Source organism: Acartia tonsa, chromosome 3, assembly GCF_053477335.1.
Source record: "Acartia tonsa isolate MP-2025a chromosome 3, ASM5347733v1, whole genome shotgun sequence".
In the NCBI taxonomy this organism is placed as follows: domain Eukaryota; kingdom Metazoa; phylum Arthropoda; class Copepoda; order Calanoida; family Acartiidae; genus Acartia; species Acartia tonsa.
The window spans coordinates 49703105-49722890 of NC_137262.1; the positions used below are offsets into that span (position 1 = coordinate 49703105).

Sequence of the window (19786 nt, forward strand, 5' to 3'; positions counted from 1 at the left end):
CTTGTTCATAGAGTTCTCAATAGATTTAGTGTAAGATTGGCTGGCATGTGTGTTTCCTCGTGGGGCTGTGATCACTAATACACCATCACGCGACAAGGTCGATGTTACTTTGTCACTCTGCACGCCTATACAATATAAAATGCAATTTAAAATATTGACGCTTCGCGCCTAAAAATATTTTACTAGCTACTAAAAAAAACAAGAACAAATTTGGTTAGAATTTTTTTTCGCTACTATTAAAACAAGGATAGTATTGTCCATAAGAAGCACAAAAATCACAAGCTAAATATATATTTTAGATGAAAAAAGTAGAAAATTGTAATTGTTATGCAAGACGTTTTTTTATGTCGCGTTCAAGTTAAAGTACAATGGGGAAATATTTTTTCGGTCAATATTTTTAACCAGTCAAAAATTTTGAGTTAAACCAGTTTAAAATAAATTTTTAATTGTACCTGAGGGCATGCTAAACTTCTGTTCAAATACACGGGTTCTAGTACCTCCTGCTTCCTACAATAAAGAAGTTGTTAAAGAATTACAGTAACACAATACAGGAACAATCCGTACGAAAGGGCAGTTTTTTTTATTTAAGCAATTGAGACTAAATATTAACAAACACTCATGTCTACTAAATTGGACGGATGATTATGCCATCTAAGGAATCTATTAGAGTAAAATATTTTTTGAACATTTAAACTAAAAATGACAAAAAAGTAGTAGGAAAAACTTCCTCTTAATCTAGAGAAAACTTTATACTTTATAAATGCAAGAATGACAGAAAATGTCACAATTAATTGTGTTACTTCAATTCTACTCTATAATTGTCTTTGATCATTAGTTTACCTGTAATGTTTGCTTGGCAACTATGATGATGTTGTTTCCCTCTACTTTCACATCCAATTCCTCAGGTCTAAAACAATTAGAAATATCTTTTTTTCGGGTCATGTAATGAAAAAGTATTTGACCTCAGATGGGCTAGGCATGAGCTAGAATCGATGCTACAGAAGCGCCATGGAATGCTTTAAAAATAACTCAACACAACCTAGGGTCTATCTCTGATATTTCAAGTATTTTAATCGAGTACATTACACTTTGTAAAAGTAAAACGCCAAAAAGATTTTTATTCCTAAGAAATAGGAAAAAAACAGACCAAACCATTCAAAGTTGCAATAGATATCGTAGAAAAGGCAGATTTTAATTTTAATACAGACATTTAATTAAAATAAAATCCTTTAAGAAAGAAATTACTAAACAGTTTAGTACACAATAAGAGATACACACACAACCCATTTATAAGGTGGCTTCGCCACATAATATTGAATACATACTTGTAATTGGTGGCATCCAAAGAAATCTGGAATTTATCTTCGTCGTATTTAACTCTGGGGTGGGGCAGACCGTCATTCTTGTTAGATACCTATGTACAAAATAAATTTATAGAAGCGTAGCTTTTCTGGAAACACCGAATAAACGGGTATAAACGATGGTAATTCAAAAATAAAAAAAAACAACCCCCACATTCTTGTTTATATAAAAATCTAATTTTAATCAATATTAGTTTTCATGGAAACTGTCTTTTTTAAATAAAAAAAATATTGTCTTTTCGTGTTCAGACACACAAACCCAATTTTTCGACTACATTTTATTTCTGAGACCTAAATACAAGCTAAAACAATTGAAAATCCGAAGAAGTCAAGTGACATACACATAATTAAATAAATTTTCTGGGATTAATTATTGACAATCATTTGAAATTATACATTGTTCATAATTATTTTCTTTTTATAAATCAAGTTATGATAGCCGATCATCTATGTAATGTATCTAAATGTATACAATACCTGTGTGTCGCTGTTACCATCAATTGCAGGCCTTGACTTTCCTCCCTTGATGGCTGGAGGATCTCGCACGGCTGTTACGGTCAACTTACCATCCTACAAAATATATTTGATTATTATCTAAAAGAGAAACATATTTTAGGTATCAATTCAACATCAGAACATCATTATTAAGGTCTAGGAGCTTTACATTTTTTTATTAAAGGGATAAATAAACCTCAATGGGGAAGGAGGGGGAGTTTTAAAAACTAAGGAGTTTAAAAGTTTGAAACATGTATTTTGGTGGTTGATTTGTGATTTGAGGAATTAGAGGAAAATTTGCATTTTATTTAAAGGTTGGGTGATTTTTATTAAAATTTATACCTTAGATAATGCAGATGTGATGTTCTCGGGTTTAGCTCCGGAGGGAAGGGTGAACCTAATCATTTTATTTGTTAAAATAGTTAGGGTTAAATTCCACAATACGCCAATGTAAACAGTTATTGATCCTTGATAGACCCTGTAATATAATCAGCAAGTTACTTTAATGTATATAGAATACGTGAATATTGTGACACGGTAAGATTTGTCGTAGATTTAGGTTGCTAAAACGGTCCACAGATATTGGTTAATACGTTCCTCCATGGTCATGAGAGTGTATGGGGTAAAGTCATAAGGTGGGGGGATGTCGTTATATTAGCCATCAAAGAGAAATATTTCAACAATATCAACAATATCCATTTATTCTATATACATTCTTACTCTACTGATGTATAATTGTCATCCTTGTTAATTTCTAAAATTTTTAAAATGCTTAATAGTTCCATCAAACATCGAATAGATTTAAAATTTTCTAAATTGATGAACTCCAAATTTGGTATCAATGACTTAATTCTATTAGTTAGGTACAGAATTATATTCTGTGTATTAGGATGGTTCATGTGTAATGTCTTTCGAAAATATAAGTTTTTAAATTTTAAGAGCATATTGAATTAAGAATCATATCTCAATAATGATCTTAGGTAAATTTACTTCCGATTGTAATAAAATATAATTAAGAATCATTCATTTTACAAATAAACAAGTTTATTGATTGTAAAGTGATTTAATTGTCATTCAAATGGATGTTTTAAACATCCTTTATTTTTACTATTATGAACTAAAAAAACGCCCCTAATAACCAATTTTCTTTTAACATAATATATTTAGAAATACAAATTCTGTAAAAGATGTATGTAGTCCCAATTCAGATATATCCATTTATGTATTTGTTCTTATAATATACAAAATCAATCAAAGTCTTTATTTCTATTTCCTTATATAAATTAGAGAAACTATTTTAGAATAGTTTTTTCATGACATCAGAAAAACATAGTTGAACTGGTGCTTTCCCAAACAGTATCAATTGAACACAAAACAACCTTCCCTGACTTTTTAATAATTTGAATTTAAAGTTTTTAAAACGCATAGGATATTTTGATATATCACGTAAAAAACAGACATATTAAAAATTCCAAATACAATAAATAACATTAATATAATTGATTTTTACATTTTTAAAATTAAAGGACTGTACGACCTAAATTTTACCTCTGTTCAAACTGTTTGGACACAAAGGTCTGTCCGCCATCTTTTTCCTCTTTTCTGCCCAGAACTATCAGAACATTGTCTTCGGTTTTAATACTCAGCTCCTAAAATATGGGAATGTTAGTATCGCTCTATCAATTTCAAATTTTGCATTAAGTTTATTTTTCTATGGCGATTAGGTATCATAATTAATATTGCATTTATGGATATTGTAATAGATTTTTTGCATACTCTGATAAATGCTTCTCCTAGCTGGCTAATATAACTATATCTACCATTTGACTTTACCTCATCACCTTTTCTGACCGTGGAGGAATTTATTGACCAATATCTGGGGACTATATTAGCAACCTAAATTGACCACAACAAATCCCCTATCACAATATCTACGTATTATATATCCATTGGTATAGGAAGCGTAGCAACTCTATAGTAATTATGAGAAGGTCAGGAAGTACCTACATATTATTTTCTTCTTACTTCTTGCTATTTATATACAAATTTAAAAGAAAACGATTTAGCTAAGCTTTAAAAAGATATTAGTTTTGTTTCTTTTTCAAGAATAATCTTTTTTTGTATATGAGTCAATTTATTTTAAACCTACACTTAAAAGATTTGAAATTACATCACCTAAGAAATGAATATAAAGAAAACAAAAACAAATTAAACTAATCTTGGAAAGGTAATTAGTTAAGTTTTTCTTAGAAAGTTAAAAACATTATTTTTAAAACCACCTTTTTCACTGTAATGGCTAAAAATTGTGTGAAAAAACTTAAATCCATTAACCTTTCTTTCAAGTGCAGCACTACATCTAACCAATCAATTGATTTTGCAACCTTTGTCTTGAAGTTCAAAGCAATAATTTACACATAAACTATTTCTAACAATGTCACTTTTTAACCTCTTTAGTATGTACGATTCGTATAAAATTTATTCTTCTTTTTCAATTGATAAGGAGTGTGTTTAATAAATAATAATAAAATTCTGTTCTATGACACTTTAACCCTATCTATATACTAGATCTTTAGTCTATATATCAAGCAAAAAATACGCCCTATTTTTTAAAGCAAAGCTTTTGTACAATAGTTTTTATTGTCAGTCTTAATGCAATAATTCACATTAGGTTACTATAAGAGGGATATTGAAAGGTGGTTCAATGAGGGAAATGGTAACATGCAAGTTAAAAGATTAAAAACTTTTTAATGGAAAGAATTGTAACAAGTTTGACGGTTATTCTTTAAAATGTAAATTTTTAACTATTTTACTTATAAAGATTCGCTAATACAAGACGTACGTACATGTTCTTGTTTTTACCCAAGTTATAATCTTGGTGTGTCTGTGTGCAAACTTAAAATAACACAACAACAATACTTAGGCTTGAAAAGAATAATTATATAATCAATAAAATTATCTTTAAAATGTTTTGATAAAATCATAATAAAATATGGCTTCGAAATCGATCAATATCCGCTGGATTAGAACCGGTTTTCATTCATATTAAAAAACATGTATATCATCGTATTATAGACAATTTTTCAGGAATATCAAATTAAAATTAATACCAGTTTTGTTGGTCCTGGCCCTTGGCCCCTCGCGACTAACAAACCTGGGTTTAGTATGATTATTTTTATTTTATTATTTGTGGAATAGGATGAGATAAATAACTATTCTGAAAGAATATTCATCTCTCCACAAGTAAGGAAACTTTTGTGTGTGGGCGGAGATTTTGGTTACAAAGAATCAGAGAACAATGCCGGGGTTTCTCAAACTAATTTCAGGGAATGTCTAACAAATATTTTTCAAAATAAAAAAGCTATTCTTTGATTTTGTATGTATGTCTTATAAGTCTAATTGTCTAATTAGACCTCTTACATTTATTGGTGAGATCAAATGATAGTTATACTCAAGCATCATACATTTTTGAGGGGGAGGTTAAAATGAAGAATACAAAGTTTTTTTTTTTTTTTTTGGGGGGGGGGGGAGAGGGTAATCTGAGTTTCAAAAAATTGTAGGGGCGTCTCAAAATATGTTTGTTTTTTGTAACCCCCCTCTTACATTATGGTGATACAAATATTGCCAATTATACACCTAAAATTGAGATTGACATAAACACATTGATTGTAATTTTGCTTAGTAATAGAGATGTCAGCACCCTAATAAAAGCAGCAATTTATCAAAAAAAATAATGGTTCGAAGTGTCTTCCTTTGATGATGTCGTACTTGTAAAACAATGTTTAAACACGTACATTATTTATATTTCTTTAGCTTCGGCTAAGAAAAATATTTTAAAACAGTCTACTTTATATAATAAGCATATACAACCTTCTATATAAAATAACTATCAATTTTCATTAATACCTAACTGTAATTCCAAAATAAGAACCAATACAGATTAAACACATATGTCCCACTTCTAATAAATTGATCCCAATTTTATTTGATTCAAATTGAAAGGACCGACTACATTTCTTAAACAGTGGGGCAGCTGAAAAAGTTAACTTGCATTAAAATACAATCTGACAATAACAATCTACCACATCTTAAACTACATGATGCCATGTTCATTATTAAGATTTTAAGAAGAATTTATTCAAGATTTTTAAAACTCTTTAAACACTGAAACAATATATTTGTACTTAGTATTTTTCAATTTATAACGTAAATCTTGTTATAAGGTTCTTCTAATTATAATCAACTTGTAAAAAAATAAAGTCCAAACAACTATCATAAACTCAAAAAATTGATGTATTGTGAATAGATTACGCAGCAAACATTGCTGTAAATATCTAATTGAATATCAGCAATATGATGAAGTGATATACGGGCAAATTGTTTACTGGTCTAATAAAATGTAAATTATAAGAAAATACTGATTTGCCAGCCGCCCAACTTTGGAATGGAATTGACTTGACATTCATTGGATAGAATTGAATGACATCGATTCAATAGATCTATATTCTACCTACAGGGATAGGACAATAGAAGAAGAATTTATTTACTTTTCAATATTCAGACTGTCTTATCCCTTAAAATGCATGGAGTTAAGCTACTCTAAAATGTAGTAACAAAGTATAAACTATGTTTTGTTTTCGTATTTTTAGTACCCTTATTGGCCTATTTCTTTCATCAGTTGCTAGCGGAGATAATTAGAGACAAGCTACTTTGAAACTAATATACAAAAGGTAATATGTTGGATTACATTTATAGATCTTGTCATCATAGTTGAATTACAGGAACTCTATGACTTCAATAAATAAATCTCATAAAAGGTTTCAAATAAACACTCACAAAAAGTTTTTCTATATTAATATGTTCAGCAAAAAGTGCATGTTATTGTTAAAATCTATAATTTTTTTTTGATGTCTTATGATATATTAATTCATCTATGTTAAACGTTTTTGTTGTTATCCTATTATATAAAGTAGTAAGGATTGTTGTCTCTAGCTTAAGATTGCGATGAATACTTAACCGATTGAGTTTTCCATTTTAGAGAAGCTTCTCATATCCCATGCTCCCAAGAATATAGAGCTCCTAGATGATAGGGGTGCTACTGATACTCTTTATCGATTTTAGTTGAACTTTGATTTAACATAACAAACAATTACAATTTAATTTAATGGGTTGTCTTTTATCATTTAACAATTTGTCATCAACTTTGTTGGGTCACGTGCACATTTTTAATTTGTTAGAATTTAATCCTGTTATTATATCATCATAAGAGTAAAGTTATAATGTCATGCATTAGAATAATGTGAAAATGTGTCAGCAATGACCATAAGCACTTCATCTAGAAAGCTTTTTGATGTACTAAATCTCTCTTGTTTAAAAAATCTATTTTATAATGCATCAATTTAATTTACATTTTGTTACGTATAATATGTATCTAGCTGCGCTACTTATGCGAATAGTCATTATTATTATGGTTTTGCTTATGCTTATTTGCAAAACCTACAACTCAGTTGGAAAAAAATAAATGTTTATCACTATTCAGTTTTTTGATAGGGGTGATATTTCTTTTTACAGCTAGGGGACAAGACGGCTACTAGCTAGTTATTTACAAGTTTCAAAGGAGAGTATCTTACTTCTATACATATAGAAATTAATTTCATTACTAAGTTACACTTCTGTCACTTGGTCATAATTTAAATATCTATTGCACTCGCAAAGCAGTAAGAAAATAAAAGATTTAGTTTAAGAAGTATTATTGATAAAAGAGTTAATTTGGTCAATATATATGCTGACTGTGTGTACCGAAAGATCTCGCTAACCGCTGAACCGATATGGTTCCACTTACATTGTAGCTTATTAAAGGTATATACATATTTTAGGGGAGGAAACCACTACCCGTCCAAGATAAATTACCCCTAAAAAATCACACCTCTCCAATTCATTTCTACTAAAATCAAAAGTGCCTCTAGAGGCATATCTGCTAATATTTTAATATAATAATCATATCAACCTTTTTTCCAGTAAAGAATAAAATAAGAAGAATATCAAGGGAGTTGAATTTGAGGTGGGCATGGGACAATCTTGAAATGAAAAAAAAAACAGGATACTCTCCCTTGAAACAAGTATAATTGTTAGAACTTACAGTCCATAAATACACATATAAATTGCAGTTAACATTACATGACGGGGCACTTTAAACTTATACAATAAAATTATATATATTATTGATGGGATGCCTTCAAGCCCTCCTCCCCAAAAAATGCAGTTTTTAACGACCTGAAGTGCTATATTGTAGGACGCATATCTTAGAAAAATAGAATTTATTTTGCCCATAAAATTACTTTTCTACAACCATTAGAACATTTTGTTCAATGATAAAGAGCCTACTATAGTAGTCGAAACTGAATTCTTAAGTCACTAATTAGTAATTATCTAAAATTTTGACCAAGTTGGTTTTGTGTGTTTCACTTTAAGAATTTAGGATTATTCTACATTCCTCACTTAACATATTATAAACATGCAAAAATAACGTTATTCAATTTATATGCTATTTCAATTGCAATAAGTTTAGCAATTATTAGCGCAGGTTAGGACGTTCATCATAAATCTAAATTGAAAATCAACTATAATATTAATTATTACGTTGTCATATCCTTAACTTATGTAATAAATGATTTCAAACCTATTTTTGGGAACTGCATTTAAATGTTTTGTCAAAAAATGTGAAACGTAGCAATTTTGTAATGACCTTACATTGTGCAAATTTCAGGATCACAAAATTTTTTCGACACAACCCAATTTGTCCCGATTTTGTATCACTTTGAAAAGTGCGATTCCAGTTACGTCATATACGTTTCGGGAAAGAAAAAAGAGATGGGAGAAAAGGGAAAAGATTTTCTTCCCCCCTTCCCTTTTTATATGACGTCACAGGAATCGCACTTTTCAAAAGTGATACAAAATCGGGACAGATTGGGTTGTGTCAATTTTTTCTAAAATTGTTTTAAAATTAGATCAAGACTACAGATCAAATGCAGTTTTAAAATCAACTCATAGAAAAAGGAATTGACTGATAATAGGGAGAATAGTTATATGGACAGATTTCTGCGAATAGTAAAATGAAAATATAAGATTCATTTAAAACAATTTACAACAAATTAATACCATTAACAATCTATAAATGTTTATGGTTGTTTGTTATTTTTCTGTTTTCTTAATTTTTGCTTTTATGGTTGCAAGAAAAAAAAGTATTAGAAATAAGCCTAGCAATACATGAGAATCTGCAACAATTTATTTTAATTCTATTTTCAAAATTGCAACTTCAGACACTTCATTATCCTAGGTGTCTGGCTGTTTAAAAAGGCAGGAAAATGTATTCTAAAAAAACTGCCAGGAACCGTAACCGACGCTGTGACTCAATTTGCTTTGAAATAAATTAATAAAGAGGGAATAATATAAATTGTTTTCAACTTAGAGGGTATTAAACCTGCGGGGCACATACCTACTTTCCCTAACCATGGTTGGCATATACATGCTGTACCCTAAATCCGCAGGGCTACTTGTAACTAAAATAACCTAACCTGACCTAAATTAAAATACTAACCCCCTTTAATTTTCATTTTTTTCCCTTCAAAATATAAGGTAGGGGGTTTTGTACTCCACATATGGTAACATCCACGTTTCTTTTTTGTTTGGTCTTTACTTATTAAAGTATGCGGTTGATTGTTTTCTTTTCTTTAATATTTACAAACAGAAAAGAAGATAGTTTTTTCCCCCCTGGTTAATCTATCCCCATCGCTGGGATATAAGTAAGATAAATATTTATTGTTAGTTTTAGGGTCAAAGTATTCTCGGTAAGAATCCTTTTTTATAAAGTGGAGTATCCATTAACCCCCCACCCCCCTATAATTAAGTCTTTAAGGGTTACCGTCCATACACTATGAACATCCAAACCTTTTATGTAATTTTGCTTTTTGTTTCTGCTTCTCTGTAATTATTAATATTTTTTTGTTCCTTATCTGGTATTTCAGCTTTGTTTTGTCATTTTTAATTAGAGAAGGGGAGGGGCAATGCGCTTTAGCTTGTAATATATAAGATTTGTCTTTTCTTTCTGAAGTCATCAATGCAAAGAAAATTCCACACATACATTTTAAACATTCCACCTTTTCAGCTTAAAAATATTTTGATTTTGAACATATTGATTTTTTTTATCTTTAACTTTGAATCCAAAATAGAGTTTATTGTTATTATTATTTAATAGAGTTGCTACACTTCCAAAATCCTGACAAATAACGTTTCTAATTATTGCATAATATGCATATAAGAATTGGTACGCTAGTATTAAAATGGATGTAGAATGCTTGTTATTGTGACAGGGGAAAATCGTCGTCAATTTAGGTTGCTTACATGGAACTCATTTATTGGTGAGTTCGTGCATCCAGTAGGAGGGATGGCGAGGGGGGTAAAAAGGACATAGATTGGAAGTATCGTTATTTTAGCTCGCTGCAAGCATCACTTTATCAAAGGACATGAAAATCTGGTGTAACATCCAAGTAATAATATATCCATTACTACTATAATGGCATTACTACTCACCTCAGGTTTATATTCTTGTACATTGAACTCAACTTGAAGCTTGTCCTCGTCAATGGTTACTTGTGCTCTAGAAAACAAATTCTTAATTATAATTGACACACAAAAATAATTTCACCTAATAGCAGCAAAGTTCCCCCCCCCCCTTACCTTGCGTTTTCCCCTCAGCTTGTTTGCATTTAAATATATATATATATACATCAGTGAAAAATAGAAAAAAATCCTTGAAAAATAATGTATTGATTGTGTATTTATATGAAATTGATATAATTTTTTTTTGCAAATTCTGTTTTTATGCCGGTCATGAGAAAAATAGAGTAGCTATACTTTAAAAATAATATGAAATACCTATAATGAATGTCTTCATTTTATTAACTAATTAAATGATTTATCTAAATTTAAGTAATTTGAACCTTTGAAATCCTTAGATTGAATGAAATATCAAATTAGCAATTTTCAGCAAATTATCTATAATACCAGCAGAACGATGTCTGTCTGTCCATCCGTCCTGTTTGGGTTTTGAATTATTTATACAACCCCCCCCCCCCCCCCCAACAAAGCTTGTGACATTAATAACCCCACCCACTTAAAGGAAGTTTGCATAAAGGATAATATTTGTATAATAATAATTTATATTTGTAACTTTTCCTATTTAAAGGTGAGTCCATTATTTAAATGTAATATTTCTTAGAATAATGAAAATAAAGTTTCTTTTTCTGATTTTATCATACCCTAAAAAATATATGTCAGACTAGGCCTGATACTAGGTTATGGTATCGAATTTCAATATTAATTTTTTTTCAATTTATAATAACATGGATTTATTACTTTGATTATTGTTGTTTTTATAACGTTTTGTTTTCTTAATCCGAAACAATGATTTTATTACAAAGTTGACCTAGATTTGATTATTATTTAAAGAAAAGAATAATTAGTAAACAAATCTTAAGTTTGAGGAGCTATGAGGGTTTTGCCAAGGGGGTAAAATAAAGAAAACCTATCCTATTTCAATTTTAAGGTTGGCGATGACATCCCTCACCCACTCCCATTCTTAAGTCCATTTCTGAGATCTTTACAAACAAACATGCACAGAACCATATTGAAATCAAATTACTATTTACCTGGGGGATAACTCTTTTTCGTCCATTTGTACAGATCTTGGTTGCTGAACACGTGGAATAACACTCTGAAATTAGCAACAAGATTAGTAATCAGAAAACCTCACTCATTTTTGTAGCTATGAATAACTTTTCAACTAACAAAACTGACTTTTTTTTACAAAGACTCACAGTATAATAGAACAACTGGACAAATGGATAGAATTTACTTCTAATAATGCTTGAGACGTTTTCAAAAATACAAATCAGGAAGCTTTATAAGGTAAATTTGTATAGAACAAAGTATAAAAATGTAAAATAATAAGCTAAAAGTAATAACTCAATTGACTTAATTGAATAATTTAATCCCTGTAATATTTTGAAGTAAAATGTAGCCTATCAATATTGAATATTGGGGGTAAGAAAGTAATGAAGGTTGTTTTATTCGTCCCTTTTATCCCTGTTCAATATCAATAAATATTTCACTACTTGATATTACATAATTTAATTTTTATGTGACAAAAAAAAGCAATTTTATTAAAAATAATATAAAAAAATGTCCTTTATTTTTCCAAAATGAATGTGAATCACAATCAAATAAAAAAAACGTAAACATTGATGTAAGAGTTAAAAAAATCCTGCAGTTGTCTGAAACCCGCCATAAAAAATATATAAAAAGGAGGAATTCTGTGGCCCAATTGTCGGTTAGAGGGTTTATACCAAATTGTCTAACTCCATTTAAAAATCACACATCTAAATTTTACGAGAGTTTTTTTCTTTAGAAAATGCGAAATTTATGCAAAAACCGTTGGTTTTTATTTCTTCTTTTTTCACTACTGAATAGTTTATTGCCTAGTTGGATTTGGAGTTCTTTTTGTTATGTTAAAGTCATTGATAAGTTACATAAGGTCCAGAAGACAGTCCAGTATGTCTTCTAAACTGATTAATATTCGCCGGTTTTGAACAGGTTACCATACTGAAGAATCATGTATGGCATCGTATTATGGACAGTTGTTTTCTACGAATAAAATTATAAATTATAAACGTAATACCAGTTTTGTTAGCCCGGGTTTTAATCTTATATTTTTTAATTTAAATATCCGCGGAAAGCTGTTTATAATACTATAACGCGATAAATAACTAATATATCTATTTTTGGCGAAAAAAAGTTGTCAATAATTTAAAAAGAAAAATGAAATATTTATATTTTAATTATATGAATTTTAAGTTATGTTGTTATGTGCTAAAAGAAATAAGGTCTAAACATGCCATACTAAAGTTTTACATTTTGTTTACAAAAGTATAGAAAACAAGAACAATATTCTTATTAGCAACACTACCAACACTGCGTAATAAGTAAAGACGTTAAAAATGATTCTACCTGCAGCTATGTTAGGTGAGCAACTTAAGTAATTAGAGTAGGTAAAATACCTTGGTCATGCAAAAAGAGGCGCAACTCATTACTATGCACAATCAGGACTCGCAGAAATTGATCGTGCAATCAAAGAGTTAGTAGTTTGTAGGACGTCGTTTGACCGTAAACTTCATTTGCAAGATTTTCTTGAGAGATACACCAATTTAAGACCTTGCAGTGTATCCCGTCCTCCTGTTAACTATGTTATTGTTGTTATTGTGCGTTATTAAAGCAAGCTTCCGTTCATGCTACTAATTCATTATAAGCTCAACAAACCTAATTGATAGGAAGTAAAGGAATTGTAGAGAGGCTGTGCGTATCACAATATCAATAAGATAGGAAGTAAAGGAATTGTAGAGAGGCTGTGCGTATCAAAATATCAATAAGATAGGAAGTAAAGGAATTGTAGAGAGGCTGTGCGTATCAAAATATCAATAAGATAGGAAGTAAAGGAATTGTAGAGAGGCTGCGCGTATCAAAATATTGACATGAAAATATTTCAAGTTTCATGTCAAGATTGTTTCACACACACGCCCAAACATACACACACACACACACACACAAACACACAAATACAAACACACACACTCACACACACACGCACATTAGGACCTATCTAAACAATAATGCAAAGTTAGCTCAAAAAGTTGAATGATTTTCTTGACTTCTTTACTGCACTTGTCGCATGATTTGTCAAACACACACATTCTTAACCAAAACATTTGACTGCAACACTTTTTGAACAAATGATTTTAAAGTTGTAGATAATAATAAAACACTACATAATAATTGTTTTTCTTAGAACATTTCTACTAAAGATGCAATGTATGGAACTACAAGAAAAGCAACTTAGCCTAGAAACTTTCCTTTAATAATCTTGAAAATATTTTTTGCTGCTAAAACAAACAAAAATCTAAAATCTTACATAATGAAATATATTCGAAATTTTAAGATAACAATGTTATTTTTCTTTCATTTCAATATTTTTTGGGAAAATAGGTAGTTTCTGCAATTTGCGTTTATTATTATGGCTTGACAAGGAAAACTGGGCTCATGAGAAACAAAGCATCAAAATTTTAATTAAACAACTTACTACACTAGGTCTATACTCTATATTATATATATTGTATATTAGGAAATCTATGATAAAATGATGCACGACTAAACCCTTATTAATCAATAGCTTATTAGCTATGCTGTTCATAATGTGTTCTAAACACAATAAAAATTGTCTCAGATTTTAACAATTGTGTAATTTTGAAAATATGATTATGCAAGGATATTTATTTTTAAACTTTGATAACATTTTTATTATTAGCGGCTTCACCCCTAGAGCTATTAGGGGCACTTGAGAGAAAGGGGGTTGAATTCCACAGCACAATTTTTATTTTAGTACTAAAAAGAAAAAGTAAAAAAAATTGTCTAATACAACACAATTGTATAGTAGCCTTGCCCCTAAGAGTATCAATGCTTACTGCAAAGTTTATAATTAGAAATATTGACGTACATACATTCATAACAAAATTAAAGAGTAGCTTCGCTACTTGGAGTATTAATGCTTACTGCAAAGTTTATAAGAGATATCATGTTTTACTAGAAATATAGACGTACATACATGCATAACTGATATATAAAGTAGCTTCGCTACTAAGAGTATTAATGCTTACTGCAAAGTTTATGAGAGATATCATGTTTTACTTTATCAATGTAAACATAGACACGCAGGATAGGGATTGTGCTTATAAAATAAAAAGTTTAAAAACATTAAAACAATAAAAGCTTCATAAAAAAAATTCTATGTAAAAAATTTCTTCATTCAACATTTGCAGCAATATAAGTAATCATTGTTGTACTATATTATACAATAAAATGAGGGAAAAAGATAATAAAAACGATGAATTTAAATCAGATTCAAGTTTAAGAAAAAAAAGGTTTTTCTCGAGGTAAAATGTCCTTCCTTGACAATTACTCCAAAACTAAGAATTTTTTTTTGTGATTCTTATTTTCGGTTAGGTCAGGTAGTGTTTATGAAAGCCCTAATGGATAAAGCCCATTTTATTGCTATGAATTGTTTTTTTTACTCTTGTTTGTATCTTGTTCTTATTTTCCAAATCTTTTTCTATGTTCTCACATAGACACTGTAGCTTTGTGTTTACTTTACTATACATCAACTAAAATAACACTGCTTTGCCTTTAATAAACTATAACAAGGACAATTATGTCAAATAATTGATTTTTATTATTTAACATACTTTATTAGAAGCAAAGATTTTCTCCTAGTTTCACGTTAAGAAATAGTTATTTATCGCATATTATAAACGGCTTTCCGCGGATATAATACGATGCTAGACATAGATATTCGTATGGATGAGAACCGGTTCCTATCCAGCGGATTCGAATGAATACGAGAAATTGCATTTCCTTGCAAACTTAGAAAAGCTGTAAAACAAATAAAAAATGAAAGTGCCAATTTTTTTGTGAAGGGGGGAAGGGAGGTGATTTTTTTTCTTGGGGCGATTTCGCTTGGGAGGGTGTTGGTACCATCCACACAAAATAGTTATAAACCTATGAGAAGCTACACTGAAAAGGATAACCATACCGGTTCAATCAGACAGACAGACAAACATACTGTTACTTTACTTTAACGAATACTCTCTTTTAATCTTTATATTTCGGTATTTTTAGAGTGCATGGTCTAAATATTGTCCACTAAATGTTTTTACAGCAAACAGTAACTTTTTTTGTTGGCTGAATAAAGTCTAGCCTTGAAAAAAAGGGTAAGAAGTACACAATAAATTAATTTTCATAAAAGGGTCTTAATTTAATCATTTTAAGAGTTATTACACCAAAACTCGGGTAAATCCCTAAATTAATTGCAAACAAGTTTTCTTCACTACTGCTATGAGTCCTAACATATGCTATTTGGACATGATTTATGATAAGGAGTGGAAATTGATTTCTACTTTATTGTTTTATCCTTGTTAGTAAGTTAGCAATCCACATTTGTCAAATGCTTTGTTTATGTCACAATTAAGATTTCATTTTTATTTTTCGTTGTACTTAATCGAATACTTTTAAAAGAAATTAAAATGTATGTAAAGAATCAGAAAAAATATTCATTAGTGTAAATTTAAAAAAATGTATTGATTACAAAACTCACCGTTGTTTGTTGGTGGAGGGAAGGAGAGAAGAGGGAGGTGAACTGGAAGGGATCCTGAAAATGAAATTAAATATCATTAACAAAAATCATTATGTCCATATACTTGTATATAAATCAGGAAAATAAAATTTAGAATCATAGCCAATGATTAATACCAATATAGTTCTTAATTAAATTAGTTTAAGAAAATGTATGTTAATACCATCCTATTATATAAAGTAGTAAGCGTTTTTTGTTTGTCCCGAAGGATCTCGCTAACTGCTGAACCGATATTGTTCGCCTTTACAGTGAAGCTTCTTATAGGTCCTGGGAAGGTTTTAAATTATTTTTGGGGTGTCTTCACCCCCTCCCCCCCAAAAAACTTCACTCTTTTTGAACTCAAATATAAAATGAGATGAGGTCCACTTTTCCCCCTCCTACCTTAAGTGCCCCTAGAGCTCTAGGGGCGTAACCGCTAATAATACAAATGTTGTTACATAATAACGGTCATTGATAATGTTGCTTTTGAAAGAAGTAGCTATAACTATCGGGTTGAAGAGAAGGCAAGAACTTTTTTATACTCGAAAGGGATAGTGTTACTAACTATATAGGAAGGGCAGAATCACAGATGTACTAAAGGACAGACACAGTCAAAAAAAAAAAAAAAAAAATAAGACTGGATTCACTACAAAAATTTGCTCTAAGTAATTCGCAAAACCTAAATGACTATTAATTAGAAGAGTATCTAAAATTATAAATATTCTTAATAATTGAACATGAACAAATATAATATATGCTAGATAATATTAATACACAAAACCATGTATTTTGTATATGCATTACCGTTTTTTTTTTTTATATATTTTTAGTATTTAGAGCTTCAAATATAGTTCCATATTGCTATAAAACTTATCCAATTCTAAGAAATATTTAAAGATAATTAAAAACAATGATCTCATTGCCTATAAAAAGCCCCAGAAAAGAATGTTCGTAAAAATATGACCTAAATTAACATTTGACTCAGGTCATTATGACGTCATTTTTTACAGAGATGAGTATATGGCATCTTTTACACTTTTACCCTATAATATTGACGTAAAAAATTAAATCAAAATATAAATATTTGACTGGCGAATAAAAAAGAAAATGTCATTTTTTCATCTTCATGTGCTGTATCCCTATCCCTGAAGTTTCAATACCAAGAACAATGATTCCCCGTGAAACAACACACTTTTTACGCCCAAGAAATCTAGACATTAAACAAGGATGATGAAATCCGAAAATTATTCATAAAATTTAAAGTAAAAATATAAATATAAAAACAATATTCTTAATATCATCCATAAAATTGCTTGTGCTGGTTAGTGGATATGAATTGACTCTTATTATTGGCAAAAAGTCTGCTAAGACCACTCTTTAGTTTGTATATTTTTACACTCCATTGTTTAAGAAACTTCATTTTGTTTTGACCAAGACCAACAAAGAGTTAGATTTTAGAGTAGCTTTGCTCTTAAAAAAACTCGAAGAAAATGTTAAAAAAAAGTATGACCTCACTCTTTTCTACAAACATTTGTATATACCACCCAAGTACTACAGATGTCATCAGCAACATACAGTATCAACTTTCATATTTATATTTATCTGCTCTGTGAAGAAGGATATCATTTGCGGCCCCAGAATCTCCCTAATTGCTCTTTCCTTTTTATGCTAACTCTCCATTTGTTTTATACATTTGGATACTAAAGGCTTTGTAGCTGGGCCTTTTTCATGCACCTGTATGAAGCTTTATAAATCTGCTACAAGATTCTTGCAGCTGACTGGCGGCTGCCTTAAAAAATGTAGTTTCTACATTTTTTAAGTCCTCAACAATCCACAGAGATCTTGGACTGTGGCCCTCCAACACCCTACATTCTCCAACCTCCACCCTGCTTACTATCTACTTATCAACTCAACCATGTATCAAACTTGCTAATATCATAAAGTGAAAAGTGAAAAAATAAACAAACAACCAAGCTAACCAATGATCTAACAAACCAACGTGCTTATAACTGAAAAAACAAGTACTTTGTAATACTATCTTTAACTAGTAAATAATGTATTAATCTAATATGTACTAATTGAACCTAACACACTAACAAAACAATAATCATAACTTTATTTTCTTTGTATATTGTTTCATTTAATGAAATAAATATTCTAAATGTATATACAAATTCTTTGGTAGATTTTAATCACAATTGTAAAATAGAGATAAAATCTAAATTTTGTCTAATATTGTATTTTTTTTTATTAGAATTATAGTGAAGTTAGAGGAATGTTAGAATATTACACTTTAAGGGGGAAGTAGGGAGATTAATAGTTTTTAATTTCTATGAATTTTTTTATTTTCATAAGTTTAAATTACAAAATGTTCAAAAATGTTCAAAAATGTTCAAACTCTTGTTCAGCTGCCTAACTTTGAACACACCTTTATACACATTATAAACATGTGCACAAACATACACACAACAATATTATACACATGCGCACACAAATCAGAACACCTGGCCTCCTAGTGAGTGACTCACACATTTATGTTGATATCTAGAAATTTCGCACGCAAAAAGTTTAAACTATGAAATTTCAATTTCCTAGATTTTTTTCCATAGATTTTTGACAGATGATTAAGATAAATTTTATAATCTTTTTTTCCCCACCTACTTATTCTAGAAAATAAACACCAATAAATCAACTATACAAATTAAAAGAAACATACTGAAACTTGTTTTATGTACATTTTTATCTGGGGATGGATTTTAACTTATAAATGGAAGAGCGTAAGATTATCTTTCATTTACCTATCCCTAAATGATTTCAGGTAGGCGTAAATAACTTATTTACATCTATCAAATTCTTGTTTAGTATTGTTTACTTTATGATGTAAATCGATTTAAAGTAGCCAGGCATCTCTACAAGATTTTCAATAATTTATTTTTCACAAAAATAATTTTTCACGCTCAAGTTTCTAAAATTACTTAAAAGCCGCTAAAAAGATGCTTAAAAGTAGTCTGACTGAACTATGAATGTTTTATACCTATGTATGCTACTGAATAATGGATATGTTAAAAAGAAATTAAAGTCATCATCTCACAAGCTGAAAGACGAATATTTTTGATAAAAAGGCATATTTTAATTTACTTTCTTAATAAGTTCAAGTATAATACTTTGTTTAATTTACTATTAATAAAACTTAAACACCTGTTTGAAATATATTAAGGGCTTGGTATCCGCGCAACTATAAAAAATTACTAAAATGGCGGATTGTCATATAAGAAACCGATTTAGACATTTCCCTGCATCTTACAGGGGTTTGGTGCGCGGCTGCCGAGAGTTGGCAATATTCATAAAAGAAAATAGAGTAAAATTACGTCATCAACATTATACTTATAAGTCTAACATGAATATAATGATAAAACAAGAGCGATTGAATCCAATAGATTTAACCCTTACATCCATATGATAAATGTGTTATTTTGAAGAAAAAAAACTTTGAGGGGAATCGCAAATAATCATTTGTTAAAGCCTTTTAGCTTTCATTTTCTTGTGAGTTGTTTCAATTGCAAACCCATAGACATTATGAGTTAATTACCAATAGGCTAAAAGGTTGGTAAGATAGACTTGTAGGACAGTCTTGCTGCATAAAAGTATTATATGAGCT

The 19786-nt window shown here is 29.7% G+C and overlaps 2 protein-coding genes across 2 annotated transcripts in view; both read right to left on the reverse strand.

Moving 5' to 3' along the window:
- LOC145314502 (alpha-crystallin B chain-like) overlaps nucleotides 1-19786 on the reverse strand; it is a 390513-nt gene that overhangs the window by 11363 nt on the left and 359364 nt on the right. The window lies entirely within an intron of this gene.
- Nucleotides 1-19786, reverse strand: part of LOC145314496 (uncharacterized) — a 45640-nt gene that overhangs the window by 5271 nt on the left and 20583 nt on the right. Inside the window, exons 5-14 of the mRNA XM_080154417.1 lie at nucleotides 16111-16164; nucleotides 11561-11625; nucleotides 10443-10509; nucleotides 3405-3505; nucleotides 2199-2253; nucleotides 1839-1931; nucleotides 1326-1414; nucleotides 841-907; nucleotides 453-507; nucleotides 1-125 (exon numbers count right to left, since the gene is read on the reverse strand). Coding sequence (XP_080010543.1) covers nucleotides 1-125; nucleotides 453-507; nucleotides 841-907; nucleotides 1326-1414; nucleotides 1839-1931; nucleotides 2199-2253; nucleotides 3405-3505; nucleotides 10443-10509; nucleotides 11561-11625; nucleotides 16111-16164 — 771 coding nt within the window. The remainder of the gene's footprint in view (nucleotides 126-452; nucleotides 508-840; nucleotides 908-1325; nucleotides 1415-1838; nucleotides 1932-2198; nucleotides 2254-3404; nucleotides 3506-10442; nucleotides 10510-11560; nucleotides 11626-16110; nucleotides 16165-19786) is intronic.